Raw genomic sequence first — 26594 nt, forward strand, 5'->3', positions numbered from 1 at the left:
GGAACAGTGATTCTACGATTCTTTCAAATAATCATAGAATTGTAAAGTGGCTTGGGTTGGAAGGGAACTTAACAGACCCCCTGGCTCCACCCCCCTGCCCTGGGCAGGGACACCTCCCACCAGCCCAGGCTGCCCTAAGGCCCATCCAGTCTGGCCTGTGCTTGGGCCTCTCCACCCTCTGAATGAAGAATTTCCTCCCAACGTCTAACGTAAACCCACCATTTTTTAGTTTAAAGCCATTCCCCCTTGTCCTGTCACTACACTCCCTGACAGAGGCCCTCTCCAGCTCTCCTTCAGCCTCCTTTAGGTATGGGAAGGCCGCTGTAAAATCTCCCTGGAGCCTTCTCTCCTCCAGGCCGAACAACCCCAACTCCCTCAGAATGTCTCCATAAGAGAGGTGCCCCAGCCCTCTAATCATCCTTGTGGCCTTCTCAGGATTTGCTCCAATGGGTCCATGCCTTCCTTACACTGGGGGCCCCAAAGCTGAACGCAGCACTGCAGGTGGGGCCCCACAAAAACAGAGCAGAGAGGAGAATCCACTCCCTTGCCCTGCTGGCTGGGCTGCTGTTGGTGCAGCCCAGGGTACGGGTGGCTTTCTGGGCCACAAGCACGCATTGCTGGCTCATGTCGAGCTTCTCATCCACCAGCACCCCCAGGTCCTTCTCCCAGGGCTGCTCTCCACCCAGCCTGTGTTTTGTGCTTGGGGTTGCCCTGACCTAGGGCCTTGTTGACCCCCATGAGGTTCCCACAGGCCCACCCCTCAGGCCTGCCCAGGTCCCTCTGGGTAGTATCCCTTCCCTCCAGTGGGTTGGCCCCACCACACAGTTTGGTGTCATAATATTAGAGAAATTTCAATAAAATACAGCACTGTAGTACCTAAAATAATATATAATTGTGCTGGGCTTTTTAACAGTGCTAAACAAATCTCTCCTTAGGTAGTTTCAGTATGTGAATATGATTCTTAATTACGAGCAAATGTGATCATACCTGGAACTAAACAAAGCTATTTTTTTTAATATTCTAGAATTTGGGAAAACTTTTTAATTTAGAACTAAAGATAAGTATTTAGAATTTCAACAAAAATTTGGAAAAAAAAATTCCCTAAAGATTTTCTGTTGCATATAACCTGCCTCTTCCCTACAGAAAACCCTATTCTAAGAGGTTTGCAACCCTCAGTATATTTAGTTGTCATGAAATTGGCTGTTTTCACTTAATTTTATTTGTACATTTATATTAAAATGCTGACATACTTGTTTTTGATGATACTAACAGTCCAGGAGGTTTTTAAAGTGTGTGGAAGATAGCTTCCTGACACAGCTGGTTTGAGGGCCTACCAGGGGAGGTGCCCCACTAGACCTGCTCTTCACTAGCAGAGAAGGACTACTGGCAGATGTGAAAGCTGGGGACTGTCTTGGGCAGAGTGACCAGGAAATTGTAGAGTTTTCTATCCTTGGTGATGTCAGAAGGGTAACAGCCAAAACTGCTGTCTTGAACTTTCGGAGGGCGGACTTTGACCTATTCAGGACACTTGTTGCAGGGGTCCCTTGGGAGTGACTCCTGAAGGGCAAAGGGATCCAGTAAGCCTGGACGCTCCTCAAGAAGGAAATTTTACAGGCACAAGAGCAGGCCGTTCCTGTGTCCTGTAAGGCGAGCTGGACGGGAAGAAGACCGGCATGGATGAACTGGTAACTTCTATTGAGATTCCAGGAGAAAAAGAGTGTACGTCTGCTGGAAGAAAGGACAGGCAACTTGGGGCGACTACAAGGAAGTTGCTGAGATATGCAGAGAGGAAGTTAGAAAGGCAAAAGCCCAGCTTGAACTCAGATTGGCCACTGCAGTAAAAGAGAACAAGAAATCCTTTTACAGATATATTAACAGCAAGAGAAGAACCAAGGAAAATTTCCATCTTTTACTTGATGCAGCAGGAAATGTGATCATTGAGGATAAGGCTGAGGTTCTCAACACCTTCTTTACATCTGTCTTTAATAGTCAGATCAGTTATCCTCAGGGTACTTTACTCCCTAACCTGGACATCCCCTGTGATTCAGGTAGAGAATCCCCCTGTGATCCAGGAAGAGACAGTTAAGAAATCTGCTCCTCCATCTAGAATGTCATAAGTCCAGGTGACCAGACAAGCTCCACCCTAGGGTGCTGAGGGAGCTGACGGAAGCAATTGCCAAGCTGCTTTCCACCATCTATCAGCATTCCTGGTTATTTGGAGAGGTCCCAGAGGACTGGAGGCTTGCCAATGTGACTCCCATCTACAAGAAGGGCCGTAAGGAAGACCCGGGGAACTACAGGTCTGTCAGCCTGACTTCAGTTCCAGGGAAAGTTATGGAGCAAATAATCTTGGGTGAGATCACACAGCAGTTGCATGGCATCCAGGGGGTTAGGCCAAGCCAGCACGGGTTCACAAAAGGCAGGTTGTGCTTGTCCAACCTCATCTCCTTCTATGATCATGTGACCAGACTGGTAGATGAGGGAAGGGCTGTTGATGTAGTCTACTTAGACTTCAGCAAAGCCTTTGATACGGTCTCCCACAGTATTCTTCTGGAGAAAATGGCTACACATGGCCTGGACAGGTATACTCTTCTTTAGGTAAAGAACTGGCTGGAGGGCCGTGCCCAGTGGGTAGGGGTTAATGGAGTTAAGTCCAGCCGGTGTCCCGTTACAAGTGATGTCCCCCAGGGGTCGGTACTGGGGCCTATCTTTATTGATGACCTAGATGAGGGGATTGAGTGTACCCTCAGGAAGTTTGCAGATGACACCAAGTTGGGAGGTAGTGTTGATCTGCCTGAGGGTAGGGTGGCCCTTCAGAGGGATCTGGACAGGCTTGACTGTTGGGCTGAGGCGAATGGGATGAGGGTTAACCAGGCCAGGTGCCAGGTCCTGCACTTTGGACACAATAACCCCATGCAACACTATAGGCTTGGGGCAGAATGGTTGGTTGATGCTTGGCTGAACATGAGCCGGCAGTGTGCCCAGGTGGCCAAGAAGGCCAATGGCATCCTGGCCCATGTTAGAAGTAGTGGAGACAGCAGGACCAGGGAGGTGATCGTCCCCCTGTACTCAGCTTTGGTGAGGCCGCACCTCGAGTACTGTGTTCAGTTTTGGGCCCCTCAAGACAAGAAAGACATCAAGGCACTGGAGCATGTCCAGAGAAGGGCAACAAAACTGGTGAGGGGTCTGGAGAACAAGTCTTGTGAGGAGTGTCTGAGGGAACTGGGATTGTGTAGTTTGGAGAAGAGGAGGCTCAGGGGAGACCTCATTGCTGTCTACAACTTCCTGAAGGGAGGTTGTTATGAGGAGGGGTTTGGCCTCTTCTCTCAGATATCTAATGATAGGACTTGAGGAAATGGCCACAAGTTGTGCCTGGGGAGATTTAGATTAGATATCAGGAAAAACTTTTTCTCTCAGAGTGGTCAGGCACTGGAATGGCCTGCCCAGGGAGGTGGTGGAGTCACCATCCCTTGTGATGTTCAAGAAGTGCCTGGACAAGGTGCTATGAGATACAATTTAGTAGCTTAGTGGGTAGTATTGGTGATAGGAGGATGGTTGGACAAGATGATCTTGTAGGTCCTTTCCAACCTTGTGTTTCTATGATTCTAACAATGCATAAAACAGTTGATCCCATGGAGTGAATGTTTTTTTAAGACCTTAAAATGAAGGAAAAGCAGTACGTGTTTGTTTCTGCATGTTTATATTTTTAAGCCTTTATATGCTATGGAAATAATGATTCAAAGGATCGTTGAGTTTCAAAACCAGTCTGAGGGAACATAAAAGAAATGTATTTCATAAGCCATGCAATAAATAGATGGTGTTTATAAAATTTAAGCATCTTTTTCACATTTGTCAGTGCTCCTCATAAAAATCCTATCGGATCTTTATCAACATTTATGTGTGCAATAGCAGTGAGACTGGACTATGTTGTCATAAGTTTGTCATTGTTCAAAGAAAGATTTTAGCTTATGTGGTTCTAGTGGTAACTTGTTCATTAATTTTTCACTGTAACAATGAATATTCCCTTGAAACCATATGCTCTGTTATGGTTGCTGTAAATGCTGGTGTTTACTGGATTTTTAATATGGAAATGCTTTTTTATTAGAAATACAAAATAACTTCCTGAAGTATTACTTTCCTTTGTTTTAGGAAAATGCTAGGATAGGAGAGAGGGAGGATTTCAAGTGGGTAAATATAAATAATGCATTGAAACATTCAAATTAAAATTTAGAAATGCTTGTTCAAAAATGTGAAGCCATTAATATAGGAATGGGAATGTCACTTTGTTTTTCATATTTTCAGCTGAAAAAGTGTCTAAAAAAAGTGGATTTGTTGGTTTCAGTTGAGCAGAAAGAAATAAAAACAGAGCTGTGATCTTCATACAAACTTTCCTGCAGGGATATAGCAGCAATTGTTCTTCTGTATTGTATTAATGTCCCAGAAAATGTAGAGTAGAACATTGCATCATAAATAGTTATCTGGCAGTAGTGTATTTTTCTTGAATACTCTCTTTACCCTATACTGGATGATACTTTCTCATATTTTATGGACATAGAACATTTAAGTATTTAAGCTATATTAATAATAAATATTTTTCTAGTCATTTAGAAAAGAGGGAAATGGCTTTCTGTTCTAGTTCTTGAATGAAGTTTTTATGTTTTAAATCCCCCAGGAAATCTCTTACAGACTCAAAATGCTTCCATGGGCTTTGATAGCTTTAAGGATCAGAATCCACTCAAATTATATTTGCAAGTAAATGGAAGAGCAGATAATGACCTAGGTGCCCAAGCAAAGCAGGGTTTTGAGGCCCAGGAAAAATCAGTACTCTGTGTACCTCTCCTTTACACATGATGTTTTATATTGATGGGTATTATGGTTTGGTTGTAGGCTTGCCTCATCACAGTGTTTGTTTTTCTAAATACCAGTTTTCTAAGTGGATTGAAATATCTAGTTTAAATGAGCATATATTAGCGCTGTCTAGCCCAAATCTACTTCTTGATGTTGGACCTGCAAAACAAGTATACAATCACAGCCTCACGAGAAGCTTGGCCTTGAGAAAAGAACTTCAGAGATCCTCTGTGACATTGCAAAAAGTTACTGTTGACTGTTTAGAGATTAAGTATGAAATAAAAGCTATAAAGGCTGATTTATATAGATCATAGATGTATTCATTGCTATGCTTCGTCCCTTTTTAAAGGATAATTGCTTGGTGGCATTGTCTGCTGCATCAGACTTGCTCAGTATAAATGGAATGAAGTGAGGTAATCATCTTCACGGTTCTGGTGGGTTCTTGTTCCTGAGCTGTGACCCACTCATGGGGTGCGTGAATTGCTGTGACTGTAATGTCATCTGTGTGGAAATGACCACACACCAACTGCCTGCCTTTCTCAGCAGACTGCTGGGCAAGTGCTCAGGAAAGGAAGGGAATAGCATAGCTCATTTGGTTACTCAAGGTGGATTTAAATTATCTCTGCATTACGGCTAGGAAGGGAGGATCAGTTTCTCCTACATAGAATTTTTAAATGAATTTATTGGAGCTGTTACAGAGAAGCTGGCTGACTTGGCAGTACCCTCACGTGGAGCTGCCATCTTTTAACAAAGACGTGGTCCTTAGTAGAAGTGTTCATACTGCTGACTCAGAATTCCTATGGTCTTTTTCTCCTTCACATCAACCAGTCTGGACATGGAATTCTCATTGGATTTCTCACACAATCCAGCATCAAAAATAGCTGTGCTATTTGGACTAAATAGTTAACTAGATATACTCATAGGATAGGAAGGTTAAGAGACTTGTGGAATAAAGTATGGCAGTTTTGAGAGTTTCTTTGGAATGACTAAGGTCAGAGCAAACCACATGACAACCTGGTCTCCAAATTGGAGAGAGATGGATTTGATGAGTGGATAAGGAGTGGATAAAGAGTTGGCTTGAAGGTCACACCCAGAGAGAGGTGGTCAATGGCTCTATGTCTAAGTGGAGGCTGGTGACAAGTGGTGTACCTCAGGGGTCTGTTCTGGAACCAGTACTGTTTATATCTTCATCAGTGACATAAACAGTGTGATCGAGTGCACCCTCAGCAAGTTTGTAGGTGACACCATGCTGAGTGGTGTGGTTGATACAATAGAAGGAAGGGATGCCATCCAGAGGGACCTGGACAAGCTTGAGTGGGCCCACGTGAACCTAATGAGGTTCAACAAGGTCCAACACCAGGTGCAAGGTGCTGCACTTGGGCCAGGGCAATCCCAACCATGAGTACAGACTGTGTGAAGAACTCATTGAGATCAGCCCTGCAGAGGAGGACTTGGGGGTTCTGGTGGACAAAAGGCTTGACATGAGCCAGCAGTGCATGCTTGCAGCCCAGAAGGCCAACTGCATCCTGGGCTGCATCAAAAGAGAAGTAGCCAGCAGGTCAAGGGAGGTGATTGTCCCCCTCTACTCTGCCCTTGAGAGGCCCCACTTGGAGTCCTGCGTCCAGGTCTGGAGGCCCCAGCACAAGAAGGATGGGGAAGCTGTTAAATGGATCCAGAGGAGGGCCACTAAGACGATCAAGGGGCTGGAACACCCCTCCTATGAAGAAAGGTTGAGAGAGTTGGGGCTGTTCAGTCTACAGAATAGAAGGCTCCTGGGTGACCTCATTGCAACCTTTCAATACTTAAAGGGGTCTTATAAAAAGGATGGAAAAGGACTCTTTACTCAGGTAGATAATGACAGGACAAGGGGGAATGTTTTTAAACTAAAAGAGGGGAGATTTAGATTAGAGGTTAGAAAGAAAATTTTCACTCAGAGGGTGCTGAGGCCCTGAAACAGGTTGCCCAGAGAAGCTGTGGATGCCCCATCCCTGGAGGTGTTCAACACCAGGTTAGATGAGGCCCTGAGCAACCTGATCTAGTGGGTGGCGTCCCTGCCGATGGCAGGGTTGTTGGAACTAGATGATCTCTGAGGTCCCTTCCAACCCAAGCCATTCTATGAAATTAGAAAAAAAAATCCTTTTGAGTTTGGAAATTGTTAGAGTTACGGAAATTGTTCAAAGAACTTACGGAAACCATTGCAGGTTGCAAACTATGAGGAAACTTATTGATTTTTCAAAGGTGCTTTTATGTCTTTGCTATTGCCTTCTAGCAAATTTGTGTACTTCGTTTATGAAAATCAAGATCTTGTTATATTTAGGGTAAGATAATATCCCTAATAGCAACAGGAATCCTGTGGGAAAATGTTATTACCAGCCTTTGCCTTGGGTAATATCTTATTTCACATAATGATGAAATAGGTCTTCTGTTCTCTGGGGTAATTCAGAAACATCTGCTACACATTAGCTCATCGAAGTACTTTGTTTAAAAGAAACATATTAAGGAAACCTTTCACAGTTCTTGATAGAGCAACTGCCTCTTAGTCTTGGGCTAAATGCTTTCCAATATGAATGATTGCTCTGGCAGCAAGGACAATTAGAACAGCGTCCTGTAATAAAACAGCACCCAGCCCTATTTGCAGAGTATTAATGGTCTGCTTTCCTAGCATGTTATGATAAAGATAATGTGAAATGAGCTGTTATGAAGAGTTCCTTGACTTCTACAATGTTTTATTGTGTTTTTTCATCTTTTATTTTTTGCAGTAACACCACAAGTGAAATAATTAGAGACACCATTGGTGGCAAAATAAATAAATAAAGTTTTGCCAAGGTGTGTGATAATCGGATGCTTTCTTCAACAATAAACCTTGATTTCTGTTCGGTGATTTTCATTGTTAAATCTGAAACCATCTTCAGAAGGTAAGAGTAGTTTTTAGTAACACTCTTGGTCGTATTCCGTTATCACAGTTTCATTAGTATTCAGTCCTGTTTTTCCCTCTTATTTCTGTCCCATAGTTCTTGTTTCCAGGCAGAACCAAACTTATAACTGCCCTTTTACCCTATCGTACCAGACCTGAATTCTTCACTGCAAAATATTCTCAGGGTTATAATATGGAAACAGCTCTACCCATGCAGTTGCCACAGCTGCCCGTTGTTCCTCGTGGATGTGCAGCCAGCGCAGCCTCCTGCTTCAGCACTTCCATGCTCTTAGTGACCAGTAATAACCACTGAAGTGAGTAAGAAACTAAATTTGCTTTGTAAACAGTGACCCTTTCACAGAGGAGTGTCAGGCTACTTTCTTTCTGCTTGTACGCTGACAGCTTTTCCAGATAGATAAAGTTAGTAGCTTTTTTTTTTTTAAATGACAGTGAGCTAAACAAAGGTGTGTGGTATATATGACTGCTTTGCTAAAGTATCTATGCATTTAAAAAAGCAGAAAAATAGCAGGACTTTCTGCATTATTTAAGTACTAAGGACAAGTTTTCTGTCCCATAGACAATTTAGGAGGACAGCAACAGTGCAATTAAACACTAGTGTTTTTTATAAAGCTCAAAATTTGGATTCTGCTGCCTTCATTCGCAAGCTCTCCTTCTTTACCCCAGCATTACAAGTGAGCACAAGGCCCTATGCTATGGGACACCCCTTTGGCCAGCCCAGGCCATCTGTCCTGGACGTTTCCCGTCCCTGTATCTGGGGCACCCCCAGGTACCCCACTGGCGGGGCAGCACCAGGAGCTGACAGGTCCTTGGCTCTGGATGAGCACTGCTCTGCAACAGCTGAAACATCACGATGTTATCACCACCATTTTCATCAAAAATACAGAGCATGGCATTGTGTGAGCCTCTACAAAGAAAAATTATCTCAGTCCCAGGCAACACCATGACAGATAGCAGATGGAAAGGCCATTCAGATTTAAAAATAAAAAAATAATGGGCTGTCTTATACGAGTGGGTTGATACATATTGAAGGAGTGTGTTCTTCCACACATGTGAAAGAGTCTTTGAAATTAGCCTTCTTTCAGGTGATTAGTATTATTCGTTCAAAGGTGGGCCCAAGGTAATATTCTAACAACATTTTCTTTTCTGGTAGAACTTCAGTTTCTAATTTCCAAAGGCTAATGTACCCACAGCTGCTGAGGTGCCAGGTATGACATGTTTGTCGTGGTTCTACCCACAAACAATATTTGAGAGCATGACACTTAAAACACCACATCCACACAGATACTCTACAAAATTCTCTAGCAGGAGATTTACTTCCAGTTTTGCTCCTGTTTCCTTTTTTTTTTTTGTAGGTGCAGTAATATATGCTGTCATATATTTCAGCATGTTACACAATTTATGACTTATTACTAAATAAACATATGTCAAGTTTTTGAAATAGGTACTGTCTTTGAAATAACCATTTTTTATTCCTACTAATGCTTATGGTGCAGCTGCACATAACTGGTGGTTTTGTTTGTATATGTAAAATGCATCATTTAGTTTCATGTAGGTGTATGTTTCTATATATAGGAAAGTGGGCAGATGATTCTGCTATGTAATTTATCACTAGGAATGAAAGTTAAAGCAACAAAGGAGTGAAGTTATATTTTTCAATTTCAAGCAAATTTTTTTTCTGCGTTATTTTTATCTTGTGGCCAGTGATAATGCTCATGAGACAAAACAGTCTCATAGTTGAATGTCAGTGCACATCTAAAATGTAGTTAATCTTTTGTGATATGTTTTAGTATTTCTATGATGACTTCCTCAACTTTCCTGATTTTTAGTATGCTTCTATTTCATCCATGCTCTGATGCCATTTAGAATCAAAGAAGTTTCATTTACCTTAGTGTGCTTTGTCTCAGTATGTAAGCACATTATGGCATAAATAAGCACTTTTATGTGGCTGCATTGTGGTGCATTTTGTAATAATGCTTACAAGTTCAAAGAAAATGGTGCCTGCTTGCTTTAGTAGCATAATCACATAGGAATTCATGTGGTAACTGCTGTTCTGGTGGGGGCAGGTAGATTCTGGTTTTTTTCGTATTTTTTTTTTTTGGTGCTGGTTGGCATGTTTCAGTCAGTCTTGTCAGTTGTGTTGTTCATAGATGACTTTGTGTTCACAAAGTCGTGCTTCAGTATAAATTTAATTTAGACGAAATATTTTGTGAATACATCTCAGATCTTCACACTCTAAAGGTACAGGTTAGCATTTTATGAATTTAAATGCTAAATTTAAGTGTGTTTTTTTTTAATAATTAGTACGGAGGGAATTTTAGTAGTCTTTTGTTTCTTAACATGTGAATTGGATCACAGATTCTGTTGGATCATCTAGAAGTCAGTAAGGATTTGACTTGTTCAGGTTAATTGTATGCAGAGGGGTTTGCATTAATTTATCTCCTAGTTGTTTCAGATCCTCCTGGAAAACCCAGTGACTCTCAGCCATATAAATCACAGAACGTTTTGAAGATACATACAAGGCAAAATAATGCACCGATCTTTGACTGTCTTGTTTCTCTGTAACGCTTATCACATCTTAATCAGAGAATAATGGAAGATGAGGCATTCTCGTATGTATGTAATCTCTTTTCAAATCTTTAGAATGGTAATAGTGGTAAATATCAATATATCTGATTCATGGTACTTATATAAACTCATTGCCATAAGAGCTAGCTTCTCTTAATGTTGTTTTATGTGTCTACACAGCCTGCATTTTATATCTCAGAAAGCCCATTTGCAGATGTAGGATCTGAATTACCAAGATACTAAATGAACTGTCCAGACAACTCCAGCAGAAGAGGACAGTGTGCATGGGTTTCTCTTGTAATCAAAATCCATCCTTCTTTTCCATAGCTGTCATTCAACCTTACACCTGGGCTGTAGACCTTAAGCAATTCACAGTTGTCATCTGTGCTAGCTCTGGGTATTGGTAGGTTTGTCTTACTTATCACGTATTTGGGAATAGTGGCTGCGTTAATACTGTTAACACAGTGAAGTTCGACAGGAGTTAACTTAGCATAGAGTTTTAGTTGTTGTTTTTTTTTTTTTGACCACTTGCAGCAAGAGGATGACAAAGTGTGCATGGCTCCCAAACCATTTTCATATTTTGTTTCATATGTTTTGTATAATTTGTAGCTAGCTAGCAGGATCACAGTGCCATGAATGCTCATTCTTGTTAAATGTTTCTATATTTGCAGTTTGCTCAAATGGAAAATGAATGGTTGGACTTGAAGTAAAGCAAAACACACTCCTTTTGAGAGGCTGGAAAGATTTCAGCTTCACTAGAAAACATGCTGATTTTTCAAACTATCTTATTCCATTTCCTTGAACTTTTTGAAATGAATTTGATTGCGATTTTACATGTAAGCACCAGATAAACAGCTCAGACGATAAAATGAAAATTATTAGCTTTGGTGTTTTACTCCAAAGCACAAGGCATCGGTGCTTAACTTACGACTGAGAAATGAATAAACTGGTTTACAGCTCTGAATTACTAAATCTTTAATGCAGCCATGGGCTGGCTCAGCAATGCTTCAAACCTTCAGCTTGAACCCTTGTGGTATGTTAAAATGCCATTAAGTCATGAACCATTTATCATGCAACGTTTCAAGACTTCCTGGAGACAAAGCAGTAAATTTCATAGAGTAAGGTAAAGGAAATTTTTGTGTCTCGCTGATTTGTAGTCCTATGGCAAGTCCTATAAATTTAGACAAGTGTGTTTTAAAGGAGATTGGGAGGTTACAATCTAAATAAGAAAAAGAAATGGTTTAAAATAAAGGATTTAATATCTGTTAGTAATATTTGGAATAAAAGCATGCATGTTTAAAAACAAAGCAAAGAAGCATTTTTAAAATACAAAGAAATATATCTTTCTATGTTACTTGGCGTGTGGACTCTGAAGGAAGCGTAAATGAAAGTTGTTCTGTGTGTGGATAGTTGCCCCTTGGAAAAGGAAAAAAAAAAAGTCGTGGTGTTACAAGGTTTAGTAAAATACATTTTGGAGGCCACGGTCTCAGTGCTATCAGCTGCTGCTGGAGCATTTACCCATGCTGGTGTCCAGCTTTGCCAGTGCTTGACTGAAGTGAAGGAGAGGTGAGAATCCCATAGTCCTCTGTGAAAATCTCAGTACTTGAGTTATGTTTAGGAGATGTGATCTTTTCATCCTAGTGGAACTGCTTTAGGAAAAAAAAAATAACTGGGGAAGTTGTCTACTGCAGCTGAGTATGATGAGCTTTGGGATCATCATGTCAAGAGCACTGTAATTTAAATCAAGGAAATGTAACTGGTATTCTCTGCAGAAAGGATGCGATCATGTATGTTAACTAGTGTGCAGCTTCACTACACCTAGCTCTTGCAAAATTTGGAGAGATTATTTATCTTGTTGCTACTGGTCATTTTAATGTAGAACAAGAGTACTCAATTTTAGTGCTAGTCTGCTTGAAATACCATGGAATCAGGGTGTGGAATTAGTATGTTTGTAACAAAGATTTTGTAATGTCTACTTTTTGTATTGTTTCTTCAGTGATAGAAAACTTTATGGTGGAATAAACAACTTTTTTTTTTGGGGGGGGGGGATGGGGAAACTCTAGTCTAGGAAAGATGAAACATTGGATAACACAGCATTAACCTATATTAACTCCCTTGGTTTTACTAAGCCATCAAGAAAAGCAATGCATGATTTGGGGCTGTAGCTGAAAGAAAAATAAATCCTTTGTTAGTGTTAAAATGAAAGAATACTTGAATAACTTGCACAATGATGGGGAAACCAAGGAATTTTAGGTAGAAAAACTAGAAATGGTAACTGCGTACCATCTCTAACAGATGATATATTTCTGAATTACATCGATAAGTAAAACTTGCCTCAGTAGAGTCTACATATGTGTCTTTCCTAGCATTCCCACAAGGACACATCGGTACTGTGTCTACCATACATTTTCTTTTTGCCATGGTTAAAATCTATTATTCCATTTTGTTACTCCCAAGAGATTTTATTTGAGCTCTGAAAAAACTTGTACCAGCAGCTGCAGTCTCGCATGATAGGTGCGTTTATATGTTACTGCAGTAGAAAGCAATGGCAAATTAGTTACTACAGACCATTAAAACTAAATTTCTTGTACAGTGATTTGACAGTTAAAAAGGAAGAGAGATTACAGTGATATCCTGTGTGACCTGGATTCAAGTGAAGCATAGGATATCCAGAGACAAGAGCACGTATGCCCTAATGTGTGATGCAAAACACTTCTCTGAAGAAAACACTTTTCCCGAGTCTTTGATATTAACTCTGAATTTTAAAAAATGTAATATACAAATGTAACTGGAAAAATAAAATAAAACTAAGGGATATCATTAGTGCCTAAATGTTGACTTAGGGGTTTACTCAAAATCTTTGGGGCTTTTTGATATTGTGAAGTTTTATCTGCTAGGTGGAGCTGATTTATTCAAAATAGCCACTTGTGACCAAAATCTTTGGTATTTATTTACCTCTTAGTTCAGACATACATTTCCTGGCCATCTTAACCACTGTCTCTAAATCTAGTCATGTTGAAATGTGCTGCTGAGCTTCTTCTGTTATTGAAAATAATTCTATCTCGTATATTGCCCTAGGGTAGATGAGTAAAATAACAATTATTCTGTCTGTTTCAAGGTGCCACTTGGCAAGATAAAGTAGAAATACAAAAGCACTTCTCTAGCCATTAAAAACGTAGCCTCAGATGGGGCTGATTAACACATCCAACTATGTTTACCTAAGCGGAGAGACCCTCTCAGAGGAGAGCTGCCCTGCTGCTTCCCAGGTGGCAAGCCCTGGAGCATTGCTTGCCTCATCACAGACTTTCCTGAAAGTAGTGGGTGGCTTTTTTTGTACAGTATTTATGTGATATGGCTGTGGACGTCTCTGTGTCATTGTCCTGGCATTTGGGAATTTGTCACAGTTTTTTTCATTTCTGTAACACTTGCTGTCATTGAAACGCTTTGGCCCGTTGAGGCTGAGCTGTAAGAGGAGGTGAGGGACTCCTGTCAGCTTCAGCAGTCAAGTGGAGGTGAACTTGGATCCACCACCATGGCCTCAGTGTATTCCACAGGACAAAAGTGTTGCAATTAGAAGTAACTCAACCAAAGTACTTGAGCAGCAACCCCATGAAAATGCAGCTTCCCAGTTACACTGACAAGAAATACAGACTTTTAGTTTCAGTGATTCCCAGCTAACATAGTAGAAGAGGTGCACTGAAAAGGCTGGTCAGATGGAGTCATTCTCTTCCCAGCGAGACCCCAGCAGTTCTTGATGTCCTGCTCCCCCACCTCTGCTGTGGTACCGTGGGTAAAGAAAAACTTGACCTGGGAGAAGAAAGTCTTTGGTAACTCGTTTTGAATCAAAGGTGAGTATTTTGATACATTCATGTTAGCAGTGTGAACTTGTGGTGGAAATTGGGTTGTACTCTTAAGTTACACAGAGGCCTGTTTTCATAATGTAGAGTGCTACTCCCCATTTTTTGCCGAAAACAGTGCAATTCTCACTAGATCAAGATCTGTGAAAAAATGGAACATTTTAACAACCAGTCTGTCCATCTTGCAGCTTAGTTATAATAGCATATGTTTTCATAGACGCACAGAAGGCAGAACGAGTAGGAATTTTTAGTTCCAATCAGTGGACAATTCGATGTCTAAGCAAAAGAATATATAGTTTTTGGTTAGAATTAGTTTTACTCTATTTTCTTATGTACAACAAAATAAATGGCTTATTCATACAGGTGAATCACTTTTCCATCAGGGTTCAGCTGATGCATGAAACAAATTGGATTTCTAACCAAGATTCTTTATTGATGGATTCTATTTGATGAGCTGAAGTTGTGCATCTTCAGTATTTTTGACATGAGAATATATTGCTGAAAAATATTGGTGTTATGAAGTATTGTAATAGTGTTTTCACTAGTCACATAATGGAACACAGATTTATAGGGAAGAGTTTTGTTGGACAGGAGTGCTGAACGCTATACTCAGTATCTTTTGCAGACAGAAATGATGGGTTGCTGGCTAAAAATACCACCATACAGAAAAGTGTGATAATATATTGTTAGGCCACTTCTGTGCTGGCCATCTCATTGTGTTTTATGCACACCTGAAAAACAATAAGGTAAGCTGACCTTAATGGTAGCACCTTTTTATACCAATAGTAAGAATATTGCATTATCAGAGGAATTAAATGCTAACACCTTTTAAAAGGGTAGATATCTGAAGTTTGGTTAGCATGTTAGAACAGTTATGCTGGTTTGAAATGAGATAATAGTCACACTTCTGCCTGACATAGCTGAGCTGACTAAACATCTAATAATTCTTCCACCAAAAATCTCTTCAGTCAGTATTAACTTCCTCTGTTCATTGCTGCTTAGTAGGATGCAATCTTTGGTCAGCATTCACACTTTAAAAAGCAAAGAGCAGTGAGGGTATGTGGTGATTCCGGCTTTATTTTATTCTCTGTACTCAAATACTTCTTGAGAGTAGAAATCCCTAAATTTCTTTATTTAGCCATATTCCAGTGCTTTACCTGGGTAGATTTTTAGTTCCTCAGTTCTATTTTTCTTGCAATAAAAAGGGACGAATACCGATTGTTCCCAACATAGTAGGCTGTTGAGATGGATAGAATACCTCTAAAGTCTTTTCACAGAGTTTGTATTTGCTCCACTCAACAGGTTGTGATTGTTAAAGGTGATGTGGTTGAATTGGGGGTTAAGTTCATCTATGACTTAAGAGAGAAAAAAAAAAAAAAAAAAAAAAGAAAAATTGGTGGGGGGAAGGTAGAAGCCAGTGCTTTTAGCTGTTTACTTACAGCTTTCATGTGGCTCATATATGTGGCTTTTGTACCTCATTGAAAAGCCGGCATATCTCCTGAATTGATTTTGAATGATGGATAGATCATTAGAGTGCTGTGGGGTCATATATCAGATGATTGCTAGCAATTCGTTGGTAGCATGTTGTATTGCATTCCATTCAGGCAGTTATGGGAAAATAATAGCTGTTGGCCCTTTAATGTGAAAGATCACGGTGAGCTGCTTATTTGGCTGTAAAGCCTGTCTGAATAGAAGCAAATAATATTGGTCACTAGGAAACCCTTGTTTGAGAGATCTCAACAGCTGTTGCCACAAGTAAGATCTGGGATGTTTTGTCACGGATGCTGTGGCTGCCACTGGCCCCAGTGGTTTGTCAGCCCTATTACTGATGACAGCTTTGTGAGCTGCTTGCTGAACCACTCGTGCTGAGAAGAGTTTCGTGCGTGAGGAGGGTCTAGAATGGGAAGACTTCATAGGATTTCAGAGCAGAGGGAGGGTGTTCAGGCTTCAATATGAAGCCAAGCAAGTCAAGCTTGAGATTTGAGTTACTCTGGAATGTGAACTAAAATCCTTTCAGAATATTATGAATTATTTCCAAAAGCTGAATTTTATATGCTGCTATGAAATTATTGTTAAGAGGCAAATACGCAAACCCTGTAAAATAGATAATAAATATTTCGTGTTGCCTTTTGAAATGTCCCATCGATTTGTGGTTTAAATGTAAGACCTCCATTCCATACCCACCGAGTGGATTGAAAAGGGGCCAGTAAGTTGGTGCATAATTCAAATATGCAGGTCATTGAATGGCATGGAGAGCTGTAACAGGTAGTGGTGAGCAAAACTGTTGTGAAGGTTTAAGAATAATAGATATCAATACTACAAGAAGTTACCAGACAATAAAGAAGTGAGTTTTAAAAGTCTGAAGTGCATTGCTAGGAATAAGTTGGAAGGTTTAAATTTAGAAATGCGATTGTGTAAGTCAGTACTCAGTGGTCTTCAAGGACTTTTGTAACTGGGCAGGCATACAAACCTTGGCTTAGGGTTTGGCAGATCAGCATAAGATAGCAATAATAAGTAAGCCTGTTTTTGTTCCAAAGAATGTGATGAAAAGACAGCTTTGTCATGCACAATCCCTGGATCACAGACATCAGGGAATAGATGTGGCAACTGCAGGAAAGGCATGAGGTGTGTGGAGGCTTGTATATGCTTAAGTCTGTTTGCTCTGTAAACCTGAGGGACAGCTCTTTGTGCAGCACTTCCATAGGTCTAATAAGTGCTCAGTAACTACATGCCATATTTCTTTCACATAAATGGAGTGCACGTTTTTAATTTCTCTAGTGTATTTTGTAGTTGGGAAAAGCAGCAAAGCTGTCATGATTAATCTTAGCAAAAAAAAAAAGAAACGTCTTAAGAACAAAATCCTATGACTTGTAGGCCATATATATTTACATAGCAATGTGAGTATATTTAAATAAATGGGGTTTAAAAAAATCTATTTAAAACAGCAGTGTGTGTTATCAGAAAACAAATGCTCTGCAATCACAGCAGCCAGAATAAAGCTGTTTGTAGTGTCTTTGTGTACTGACGTAGAGTGTTGTTCAGTGTTATCCTGATGAAAAACTGTTAAACTGTTGGTTGTTTTTTTTTTGTGTAGGGGCAAGTCTTCCCCTAACAGAAGCGCCTGTATGTTGTGGTGAGACATAAAGCCTTAAAAAAAAAAAAAGGCAGCTCTTTGCCTTTTGGTACTCCTTATACACCATGACCCTGTCACACTGGACACCACAACTATGCCCTATTGCTTGTCCAGGACTGGGATTATGGAGCTCCAGGGAGACAGCCCTTGCTCAGGTCTGAATAAAACCCATTATTCTTTCTAACAATCACATGCACCTTTGTTCAATTATGCTCTAGACTGGAATTTTTCTAGGTAACCCATGACCAAGTTGCTCTGGCAAGTGCTCATTAGGGGAGATGTTGGTCTTATGATTCAGGACTGCATGCTGTGGCAACAGGGCAGGATGATTCTGAAATTGTTTTCAGGTCAAATTTCTAAAATGTTTCGATCTAACACTTGCAAGCTATTTTTCTAATTTTGAGTATCTTAAATTGAGCAAAAACATTTTATTTTTTTTTTTAGCCCTGAAGGGCTACTTAGCCTTGAAGCTCTGTACTTAGCTCTGAAGTAAAGATTTAAGAAGTTGCTAATTATGTACATTTTTTGTTGTCTGTTATTATTCATTATCTCAGGGGTTTTGATTTGTATGAAAATTAATGTAGGGACCATTTCTGGAGGCAGAAGACAAGTGTGCATTTCCTTCTGTGCTGTTAGAAGGTACGGGGAAAAAAAGCATTGTAAATAGTGTTTGGGGCTTCTGGAGGGTTCCACTTATTTTATACTCAGTTCAACATAGACTATAGTGTTGTCATGTAACATTTGACAATAATAAAAGATTTGTTACTGTCTCACTGAATGTTTATGAGCTGCTTACAGGTGGAACAGATTCACCAGGAGAAAGAAGAACATGTCCTAGGATACTTCACAACACGCTGGTGTTGTGGTACTTGCATGCAGTGTGTAGACTGAACTTTTTGGAGCAAATGTGGAACTTGTGAGGGAAGCTGAATGTTAGTCTTGACTATCCTAAATGCAGATTTGAGCAAAGTTCACTTCCAGTTCTGTAAATACAGAACTTTGTATACTGTACTTTATAGTGAATTTTTGTAGTGTGTGAGGAGATGTCAAATACTGCATTTTGACTTCTCTGATATTCTGCTATCACACTTCCTGTTGTCCAACTATGTAGAAAATTCATTTTGTAACAAGTAAATAACTCCAGGTGCTTTTTTCTAGTAAATTCGCTATTTTCAGAAATACTTTTGCCCAGCTTAAGTCATAACAGCACATATCATAGAACCATAGAATATCCCGAGTTGGAAGGGACCCATAAGGATCATCAAGTCCAACTCCTGGCACCGCACAGGTCTACCCAAAAGTTCAGACCATGTGACTAAGAGCACAGTCCAATCTCTTCTTAAATTCAGACAGGCTTGGTGCAGTGACTGCTTCACTGGGGAGCCTGTTCCAGTGTGCGACCACCCTCTCGGTGAAGAACCTCTTCCTGATGTCCAGCCTAAACTTCCCCTGCCTCAGCTTGACACCGTTCCCACGGGTCCTATCACTGGTGAAAAAAAGCATACATTGATGTGCCTCTTGGGGATCAGTGTATTTCAGATAAGAATCACTGGCACATTCTGGTACCAAACTGTTTTAGCAGGGTAGAATTTGGTTGTAGTATCTAGTGTACCTCACATGTATTCATTTTTCCTCTTGATGAAATCCATTGCATGTATAACAAAATCCTGCCATTGAAATATCACTAAATATCTGAAGATATAGGCAGGACTACAAGAAAGGTCTTCTTTTTCCCCTTTTTGTCACTTTGGAATTTTATATTCTGCCCCCTACCCACAACATAAATCTTAACAACCAAACCCTTGAGGCTATTCAGCCCTGTAGTGTTGAGTGTCATTGTTTTTTAATCATCATCTCTCAATACTACTTAACATGCAGTTATTTGCCTGCTGTAAACTATGTCACGTCATAAAAATAGGTGATGCTGGGTGTTCATTTAGAAAACTCACCAAAGCTTGCTGGACTGTATAGCTGCAGAGGAAAGCACATCCTAGCAAGCTTCCCATATGTGAGCTAAGGAGAATTAGTTGTTACACTGATGGGTTCTGGAGTTTTACCTTAGTGGGGAGTTTAGTCAGTATACCTCTCCACAAGTTACTTTGGATTTGTTCAAAAACAAAGGTTTGATAGCTGGAACCACAATGAAAATTCTTATCTGTCCCTTTCCAGTATCATTAAGTATATCGTTAAGTAAATCAAGGCATGCAATAAACAAATTGAGATGTATTTCAAGATGTGTAGATCTACATCTTCTGTTTCCTTGCTCTTGATTGCAAGCTGCATTTTCTGTTTCCCAAGCGTCCTCTAAAGTATTTTCTCAGCCTCTTACCTTGATTATGCCTACAGGAAATGTGAAACTACTTAGTTCCTTGATTTTTATTCTTGTTTGTTGCTTTTCATTGCATGTCTAGCTGCTACTGATTTGTTTGTCCCTTTGACTGAATGCTCTTCTGGTTCAGCCTCGTCCACAGCTGCTAGCCTTGCTGTTGAGCCCGTGGTAGGTAAAACTGATGAAACAGCTAGATCCTTCTATTTTGTATCTCTCTGACATATCCAGGCCATGTTGTCCTGTAGAACAGACTATTTTCAACTGTTTCCTCATCCAGTGTGAGGACTGAGAAAGTGTCTAAAGTGATCTTAAAGGAACACTCTTTTATCTATTCAATCCAATGAATCACAGAAAACTTAGTTTTCAGCTGATCAGATGATTGATTCTATCTTGGTGTCTCATAAGAAAGAAAAGGATAAAATTGTGAGATGTAGTGTATGGTTCCCAGCACTATCACAGTTGGTTATTGAAAACAAGGAAAAACATGAGGAGCTAAATCTATTTGTGGAATTGGCCGCTGATAAGTTAAATTATCAATAGAAGAAATAATTGAATAAAGAATTTTCAGATACATAAACTTTTAATCAGGAGTTGACACCTATTCCTTATTCTCAAAACCAGTGTCAGAATCAGTCAATATCCATAATAGAATTGGGGATTTGAGTGGGAATTCTGAATACCTCAGATGGTCAGTGACGTCTGTCTGAGAAATGAAGAGGAGCCCTCATTTTAAAATCCAAAAGCATTGGCAAAAGCTTTAGCAATATGCGAGAAGATGGTAATGACTATTCAGCTGATTATGATTTCAATTTTTTATTTGTTACTTCTGTAGGTATTCTACAGAAGGACAATATTGAAGAGATCTGTGTTTTTTTTTGTTTTGTTTTGTTTTTTTTTTTTTCCTTTTTTCATTATAGGCCAGAAGTGTAGCCTTGCTGTCCTTTTTACCCAGGAAAGAACCTCCAGTACCTAACTATGCTTCTTGCCTGAATTTATCTAGGATGTCATCTAGTTTTAAGAAGAAAACCCCTGTTTTCTTCTGTTATCTTGTTGCTTGGTCAATCTCTGGAACATGTTATCTATTATGTCTTCCTTGACTATCTTCAATCTTCGTTGCTATATAAAATTCTTCTGCTGTCGCTTCAGCCATGTGTATCCTAAATGGAATGTGTAGCTAATAAATAAAATCTTCTCCAGATCTGTTTTGCCTGTAGTGCTATCTTTGCTTTTTTTAAGGTACCAGCTTGTTTTTGTAGATCAGACACTGTTATTTTCATAGTTCTTTCTCTGCCTTGTCACTTTCGCTTTTCTCCCAAAGATGTAACAGTCTTGATCCAGCTCTGGCTTTAATATATATATATTTTTTTTTCTTTCTGCCTATGAGAAACGTAAGACATTAAGTAAGGCTTCTTGTGACTTGCTGCTACTACTGTTAGTCTGTCCTTTTGTATGACCTGCACATTTTGTTACTACAAAGTTTACACCATAGTACTCCATTCAAGATGATAACCACACTAGTCTGGCCATGGTGGTTCTGTACTGGTGCAAGTTCATATCATTAATAAAACATTGCTTCGGGTCCAGTATCCCTATAGCAGGGCATATATATCCCAGTGCTTTACTTAATGAAAAAGCAATGGCAGCTGACTGGCTGTGGTTTTGATCTCTGTTTTTAAATCGTAGCAACAGGATTGAAAAATTTTTACAGAAATCCATCGAATTTTTTACTTTGAGCAAGATTGGTGATGATCAGTACCTTCTGGTGATGGTATATTTTTAAATTACAGATATAAGTCTTTAATATTATTAAGAGATTCAAATGCTTTATTTGTACATAGAGCACAGCCTAAATGGTTTGACATCTCTAACCTTGAGCACTTTCTTGACATCTTTACCTCACTTACTCTAAACATCCTCTTCTATTGGTTTGAATGAGTCCATCAGCACATCTGAAAATGGAAGCTAAATGCCTGTAAGGGGATCTGTCAGTCATGCACAAAGCTAGATGTAAAGCCAGACATGCATTTACTTGCTTGTTTGCTTTTTAAAGTTTGAATAGTCACTACGCTGGTCTGTGAAGATCAAAGGGGTGGGTAAGGTGTTGAAATCACAGAAGGATGCTGCTGCTTATAGGAAAGTTTTCCTATGAGATGTTGCTAACTTTCAGATCTACCAAGAACTGATAGTATGTAATTGATTTTTAAAGTTGAGTTGGAGCTGGAGTAAGATGAAGAATCTGTCATGCCACTGTACTTCCAGCAGCAGTAGTGTAACTTGGTAGTACAGTGAAGCTAGATAACTGTAAAACACAGGTCTCCTGTACAGCAGCCAGACCAATACTAGAATTTCCTTGCACATACCAGTTTTTCATGCAGTACTTCAAATTCTTCTGCTTGCTTTTGGTTTAAATCAACAAAAAATCTAGTTGCCTGTAGGCCATACACACACTGGAAAGCTCTGGAGGGCACGGTGTTATTATTTTAAACTGTAGAGTGCACATACCTGGTACTAACCATGTACACATAGGAGTTGTACTAGTGGAAGTCTGCAGTTCTAACAGTGCAAAGTAGCGCTGACCTTAGCTGGGTGTTTACGCTTACTGAAAATGTAGTCACTTACTGTAATACAAAGCATGAGCATGGTATGGTCCTAATCGTAGGCATTATTGAAGAGAATATTTGAATGGAACACAGAGAACCCAAATGTGATGAGCTTTCATTTTGGATTGGATATGCAAGCATGAAGGAAAGTTTGATTTTAATTTTTTTATTTATTTTTATGAAATGTTTAGTCTTATTCTCCGAATTACTCTTTGAAACATACATCTGTAAGCAGTAAAAGCAGAATAATTTTAGCTGTGCGATATTCATCTAGAGCCAAGCACTCAAATTCTGTAGAGAGGTGACACAAATGACCAGTGCATTTCTGGACAAAGAAGAATTTTCACAAAGGCATTGTGTTGTATTTCATTCTAGAGAAACCTGTGGAGACTTTGTAAAAATAATTCCAGCATTTTTGATCATAGTATGTCTTACGCTTAACCAAAAGGAAATAGGAACAGACCATTAAATTAAAAGAATAACATAGCTTGATTGGTTTTAAATTGTTGTCCACAGGGACAAAGACTTCCTTGTTATGTTGTTGTTCCACGTTATTCATGAAAGGATACCTCTAAGAAAAAGGAATCTTCAGGCTAAGAAGTTGTACGAAACCTTACACAAGAAAACACAGCAGCAGCAAACTCAGGAGAACAAGATAAATACAAGAAAAGGGAAATGATTAAGACTGAATTCTCAGTTACATTCATCTGATGCAAAGGCATGCTCCAGTCAGACAGGAAATAGTTGAAGAAAATCCTGTGGTCTTTGTTATGCTTGCCTAGTCTTATCAAACTATCTTCATATGAATATTTCAAGGCATCTCTTCAGTTTTGTTTAAAATCATCCTACTCTTGCGGTTAGGATAAACATCTCTGCATTCTGTTTTACAACTACCTTATTTATGATTTTTTTTTTGTAGGAATATAACAGAATTTTGTCAAACTCTTTAAATAACCGTTAGAGTCATAGAATCATAGAATGGCTTGGGTTGGAAGAGACCTCAAGGATCACCTAGTTCCAACCCCCCTGCCATAGGCAGGGATGTCACCCACTAGACCAGGTTGCTCTGGGCCTCATCTAACCTGGTCTTGAACACTTCCAGGAATGGGGCATCCACAGTCTCTCTGGGCAACCTGTTCTGGTGCTGGTTGTCTCAGATCACCTCTTTGTTTTGCATGTGCCTTGACATTTCTTCCAGGAGGATCTTTTCCGTGATCTTGCCAAGCACAGAGGTGAGGCTCACTGGTCTGTAGTTCCCTGGGTCCTCTTTTCTACCCTTTTAAAAAATGGCAGTGATATTTCCCTTTTTCCAGTCACCAGGGTCTTCTCCTGACTGCCAGGACTTTTCAAATATGATGGAGAGAAGCTTGGCAACTACATCAGCCAATTCCTTCAGGACCCATGATGCATGTCATTAGGCCCCATAGACTTGTACTTGTGGTCTAGAACCTGCTCCTCACTTACAGTGGGTGGGCCTTTGCTCTCCCAGCCTCCACCTACGGGTTCAAAGCCGTTTAAACCCTGTGCAACAAGAAATATATCTGAGGTACTTCTCCTTCAAAGTGCTTTTATTAAGTTAATTCAAATTTATCTACTGAAAGCATATTCAGTTTTATTAAAATTTTCTCACAGTACTCTTTGTGATTGTGACCAACTATAAAGCCTTAACTGCAAAATTACCTTAAACAAAACTACCATGTAAATCTTCATCTTACTGGTTGTTTCTCTTGTAGATGACAAGTGCAATGAAAGATCTAAGCCTGAATCCTGAACAGCCCTCTCAACCTTTGTTTTACAGTAAGGGTTTCTGCTGCTTCTTATCTTCCTAGGTAGGTTTTGATGGGTAGCAACAGAGAGAACAGAAGAGCTGAAGAGCATTTGAGTTTGCCCTGGTTGTGACTGAAATCTTGTGATGGTTAGAGTGTATGTCCTGAATAAAGGACATCTTTTCATGTAATGCAAAGGAAACATCATTTGTATTACATTGACATCAGACAAATAGACATTTTTTTTGTATGTGTGATTAGAATTAGCTAATTAAGATGCATTATTTTAAACACACTTTTGGGAATGTAATGATTGTTGCAATACCAATGAAATGTAGTAATTTAAATTAATGTTTTAACCCCAAAACATAAGTAGTAAATAGTAAATTTCACATTGCTGAAAACAAGGTTTAGAATTAATACTACTGTCATTTAGCTTTTTTCTCTGAAAAGCAACTACTGTGATTTTTCAGCTGACATTCTAATTATCCATGATGATAGTGGTGGTCTGTGGAACTACTACGAAAAGTTTTGTGAAACAGAACTAAAAAGATAAAACCTGCTAGATAGAATTCTTGGAACACAGTTATGGAATGGGCCATTTGCTATTCCCAGTATTACTGAGTTTGAAATTTTGGGCTTTGTTTGCTTATTCTAATCTAGAAACTTCAGATTTTATTTTGTATTAAGCAAAACATGTTTTATTATGTTATAAATTATGGCACATAGCAAGTCATTTTGATTCTGATTCTTTGTCTTTGTTAAAATTCCTGCTTAAGCTAAGAACTGATAACATGGTTGATAATGTTGATTTAGAAAGAAGGCACAAAAACTAGTGGAATAGAAGCCCTATTCCAAAGGGTTAGTATACTATTAGCTTTTAAATGGACGTAGAAGTGAGGACTTTTTGACTATCCATCTTTTTAAAGCCATTGTTTTATTAGAACTAAATGCTGTCTTTATAAGACCACTTGTTGCAGCAATTGAGCATATAAATGTTTCTAGTACTTAATGGCTAAAAAATAACCAGCAAATAAAATATTGAAATGTTGAGTATGTCTGGTAGATATAGCACTTCAGCAGCTCCTTTGTAGCTGAAATGTGCATTTGAAAAAAAAAAAAGTTTTCCTTTCAGTATCAAGATATTGCTATCAAAAGAACTGAACAGTTCTTCTCATCATTGCTTATTATTTTGAGGATGAAATAGATGAAATGAGAAGGTGAGAAATCTTGACACACATCTCTAGAAGCTGCAAAGGATTACTGTCCAAAACAGAAATAAGCCTGCTTGGTTTTTAGCTTTCAGAGATGTTCCTTGATGTTGTTATGCTAGAAAGTGCATGCAGTCATCATGTAATACGAGCATATTGAGAGTGAAGGGAATATTTTACATTTGCGGGGTCATTTTGAGATATAAGCCATGACTTTATTATAATTTTTAAATTAACTTCATTCTATCTTCTCTAGTAAAAATAAGGCAAATCTTCATATGTGATGCCTCATCTTCTTGTTGGTACTGTAATGTGAAATTAATGTTGAGTACTTAGAGTTTCTTTTACTTGTCTTGATTTGGTTAAGAAAGATTTCATAAGCTAGCTTAACTCAATGCATATAGCATGTCTGCATTTTTGAAGCTCGGTCTAAATTGTTTGAAATCCTTTTGTGGATTAACTAATCCTTCAAAGAATGTCAGTATTGGCAAAGGCTATAGGTGGGATTTGATCCGTAATCTATCAAAGTAAATAGGAGGAAGTGTAGCTAGTCATGCTGGGCTTTGGCTCAGACGCGCTGGATATTGAGTTTGCTGGACAACTTGTCATAGTACTCATCCCTTTTCTCATCAGGATAAATCACACACTTCAATGGTGTGTGATATCCTTTTCCTTTGAACACTTATTAGGCAATTAGTCCTATTGAGTTAGTTCACAAAAGCACGTCAGATATTCGATACAGAGCATACCTATTGCCTCTTCCTTCTCACAGTTCCTTGTAGACATTGCTGAAAGGATCTCAAACAAGCGTTAGGACAGCAGCTGGCTTTCTCACGTTCTAAGTCTGGGAGAATGCAGGGTACTGATGATCTGATTTGCACCCACCCACTTTGAATTTTTACAATCTTCCAGTACAAACTGGTCTGTCCTTTGTGGTTTTGGATTTTTTTTTTCAGTGACAACTGTCATTCCTTTCAGCTCAGTTGTTCCTTGGCAAAAGTGTAGTGAGCTGAGAAGCTTGTTGTTGTATGATCCAGGAGAAACATGAGGGCTGAAAACGCTCGTAGCTCTGCAGTAGCTGGTAGAGATAAATGGGACAAGGCGCTCCACAGCTCACTTCTAAAGGGGAAGGGAGCAGGATGGCTTAACAACAAGCTCAAGAACAGAAGTTTCATTCTGATATGACTTAGAACTGAAATTATTCATGTTCTTAAGTATTGTAAGTTTTCATCATTTATTTTCACTAGAATCTCAGAATTTGCAAAATTTCTAAAGATTTCTAAGACTTTTAAAGCCTTGTTTCCTAAACATTTCAAGTAAATAGGTGCATGCTAAGAAAGTATGGTTATG

At 39.4% G+C, this 26594-nt stretch overlaps 1 protein-coding gene across 3 annotated transcripts in view; it reads left to right on the forward strand.

The window, feature by feature from the left end:
• Positions 1-26594, forward strand: part of CLSTN2 (calsyntenin 2) — a 344598-nt gene that overhangs the window by 43979 nt on the left and 274025 nt on the right. Inside the window, exons 1-2 of one of the 3 annotated variants that reach the window (XM_080605196.1) lie at positions 7637-7763; positions 7860-8076. The exons of the other annotated variants lie outside the window; for them this stretch is intronic. Of the exons in view, the coding sequence (XP_080461322.1) occupies position 8076 (1 nt within the window). The 5' untranslated portion in view covers positions 7637-7763; positions 7860-8075. Of the gene's footprint in view, positions 1-7636; positions 7764-7859; positions 8077-26594 lie in introns of those variants that run through there. 3 annotated transcript variants of the gene reach the window in all.

The sequence above is a fragment of the Anser brachyrhynchus genome, assembly GCF_964034855.1.
Source record: "Anser brachyrhynchus genome assembly, chromosome: 9".
Lineage (NCBI taxonomy): Eukaryota > Metazoa > Chordata > Aves > Anseriformes > Anatidae > Anser > Anser brachyrhynchus.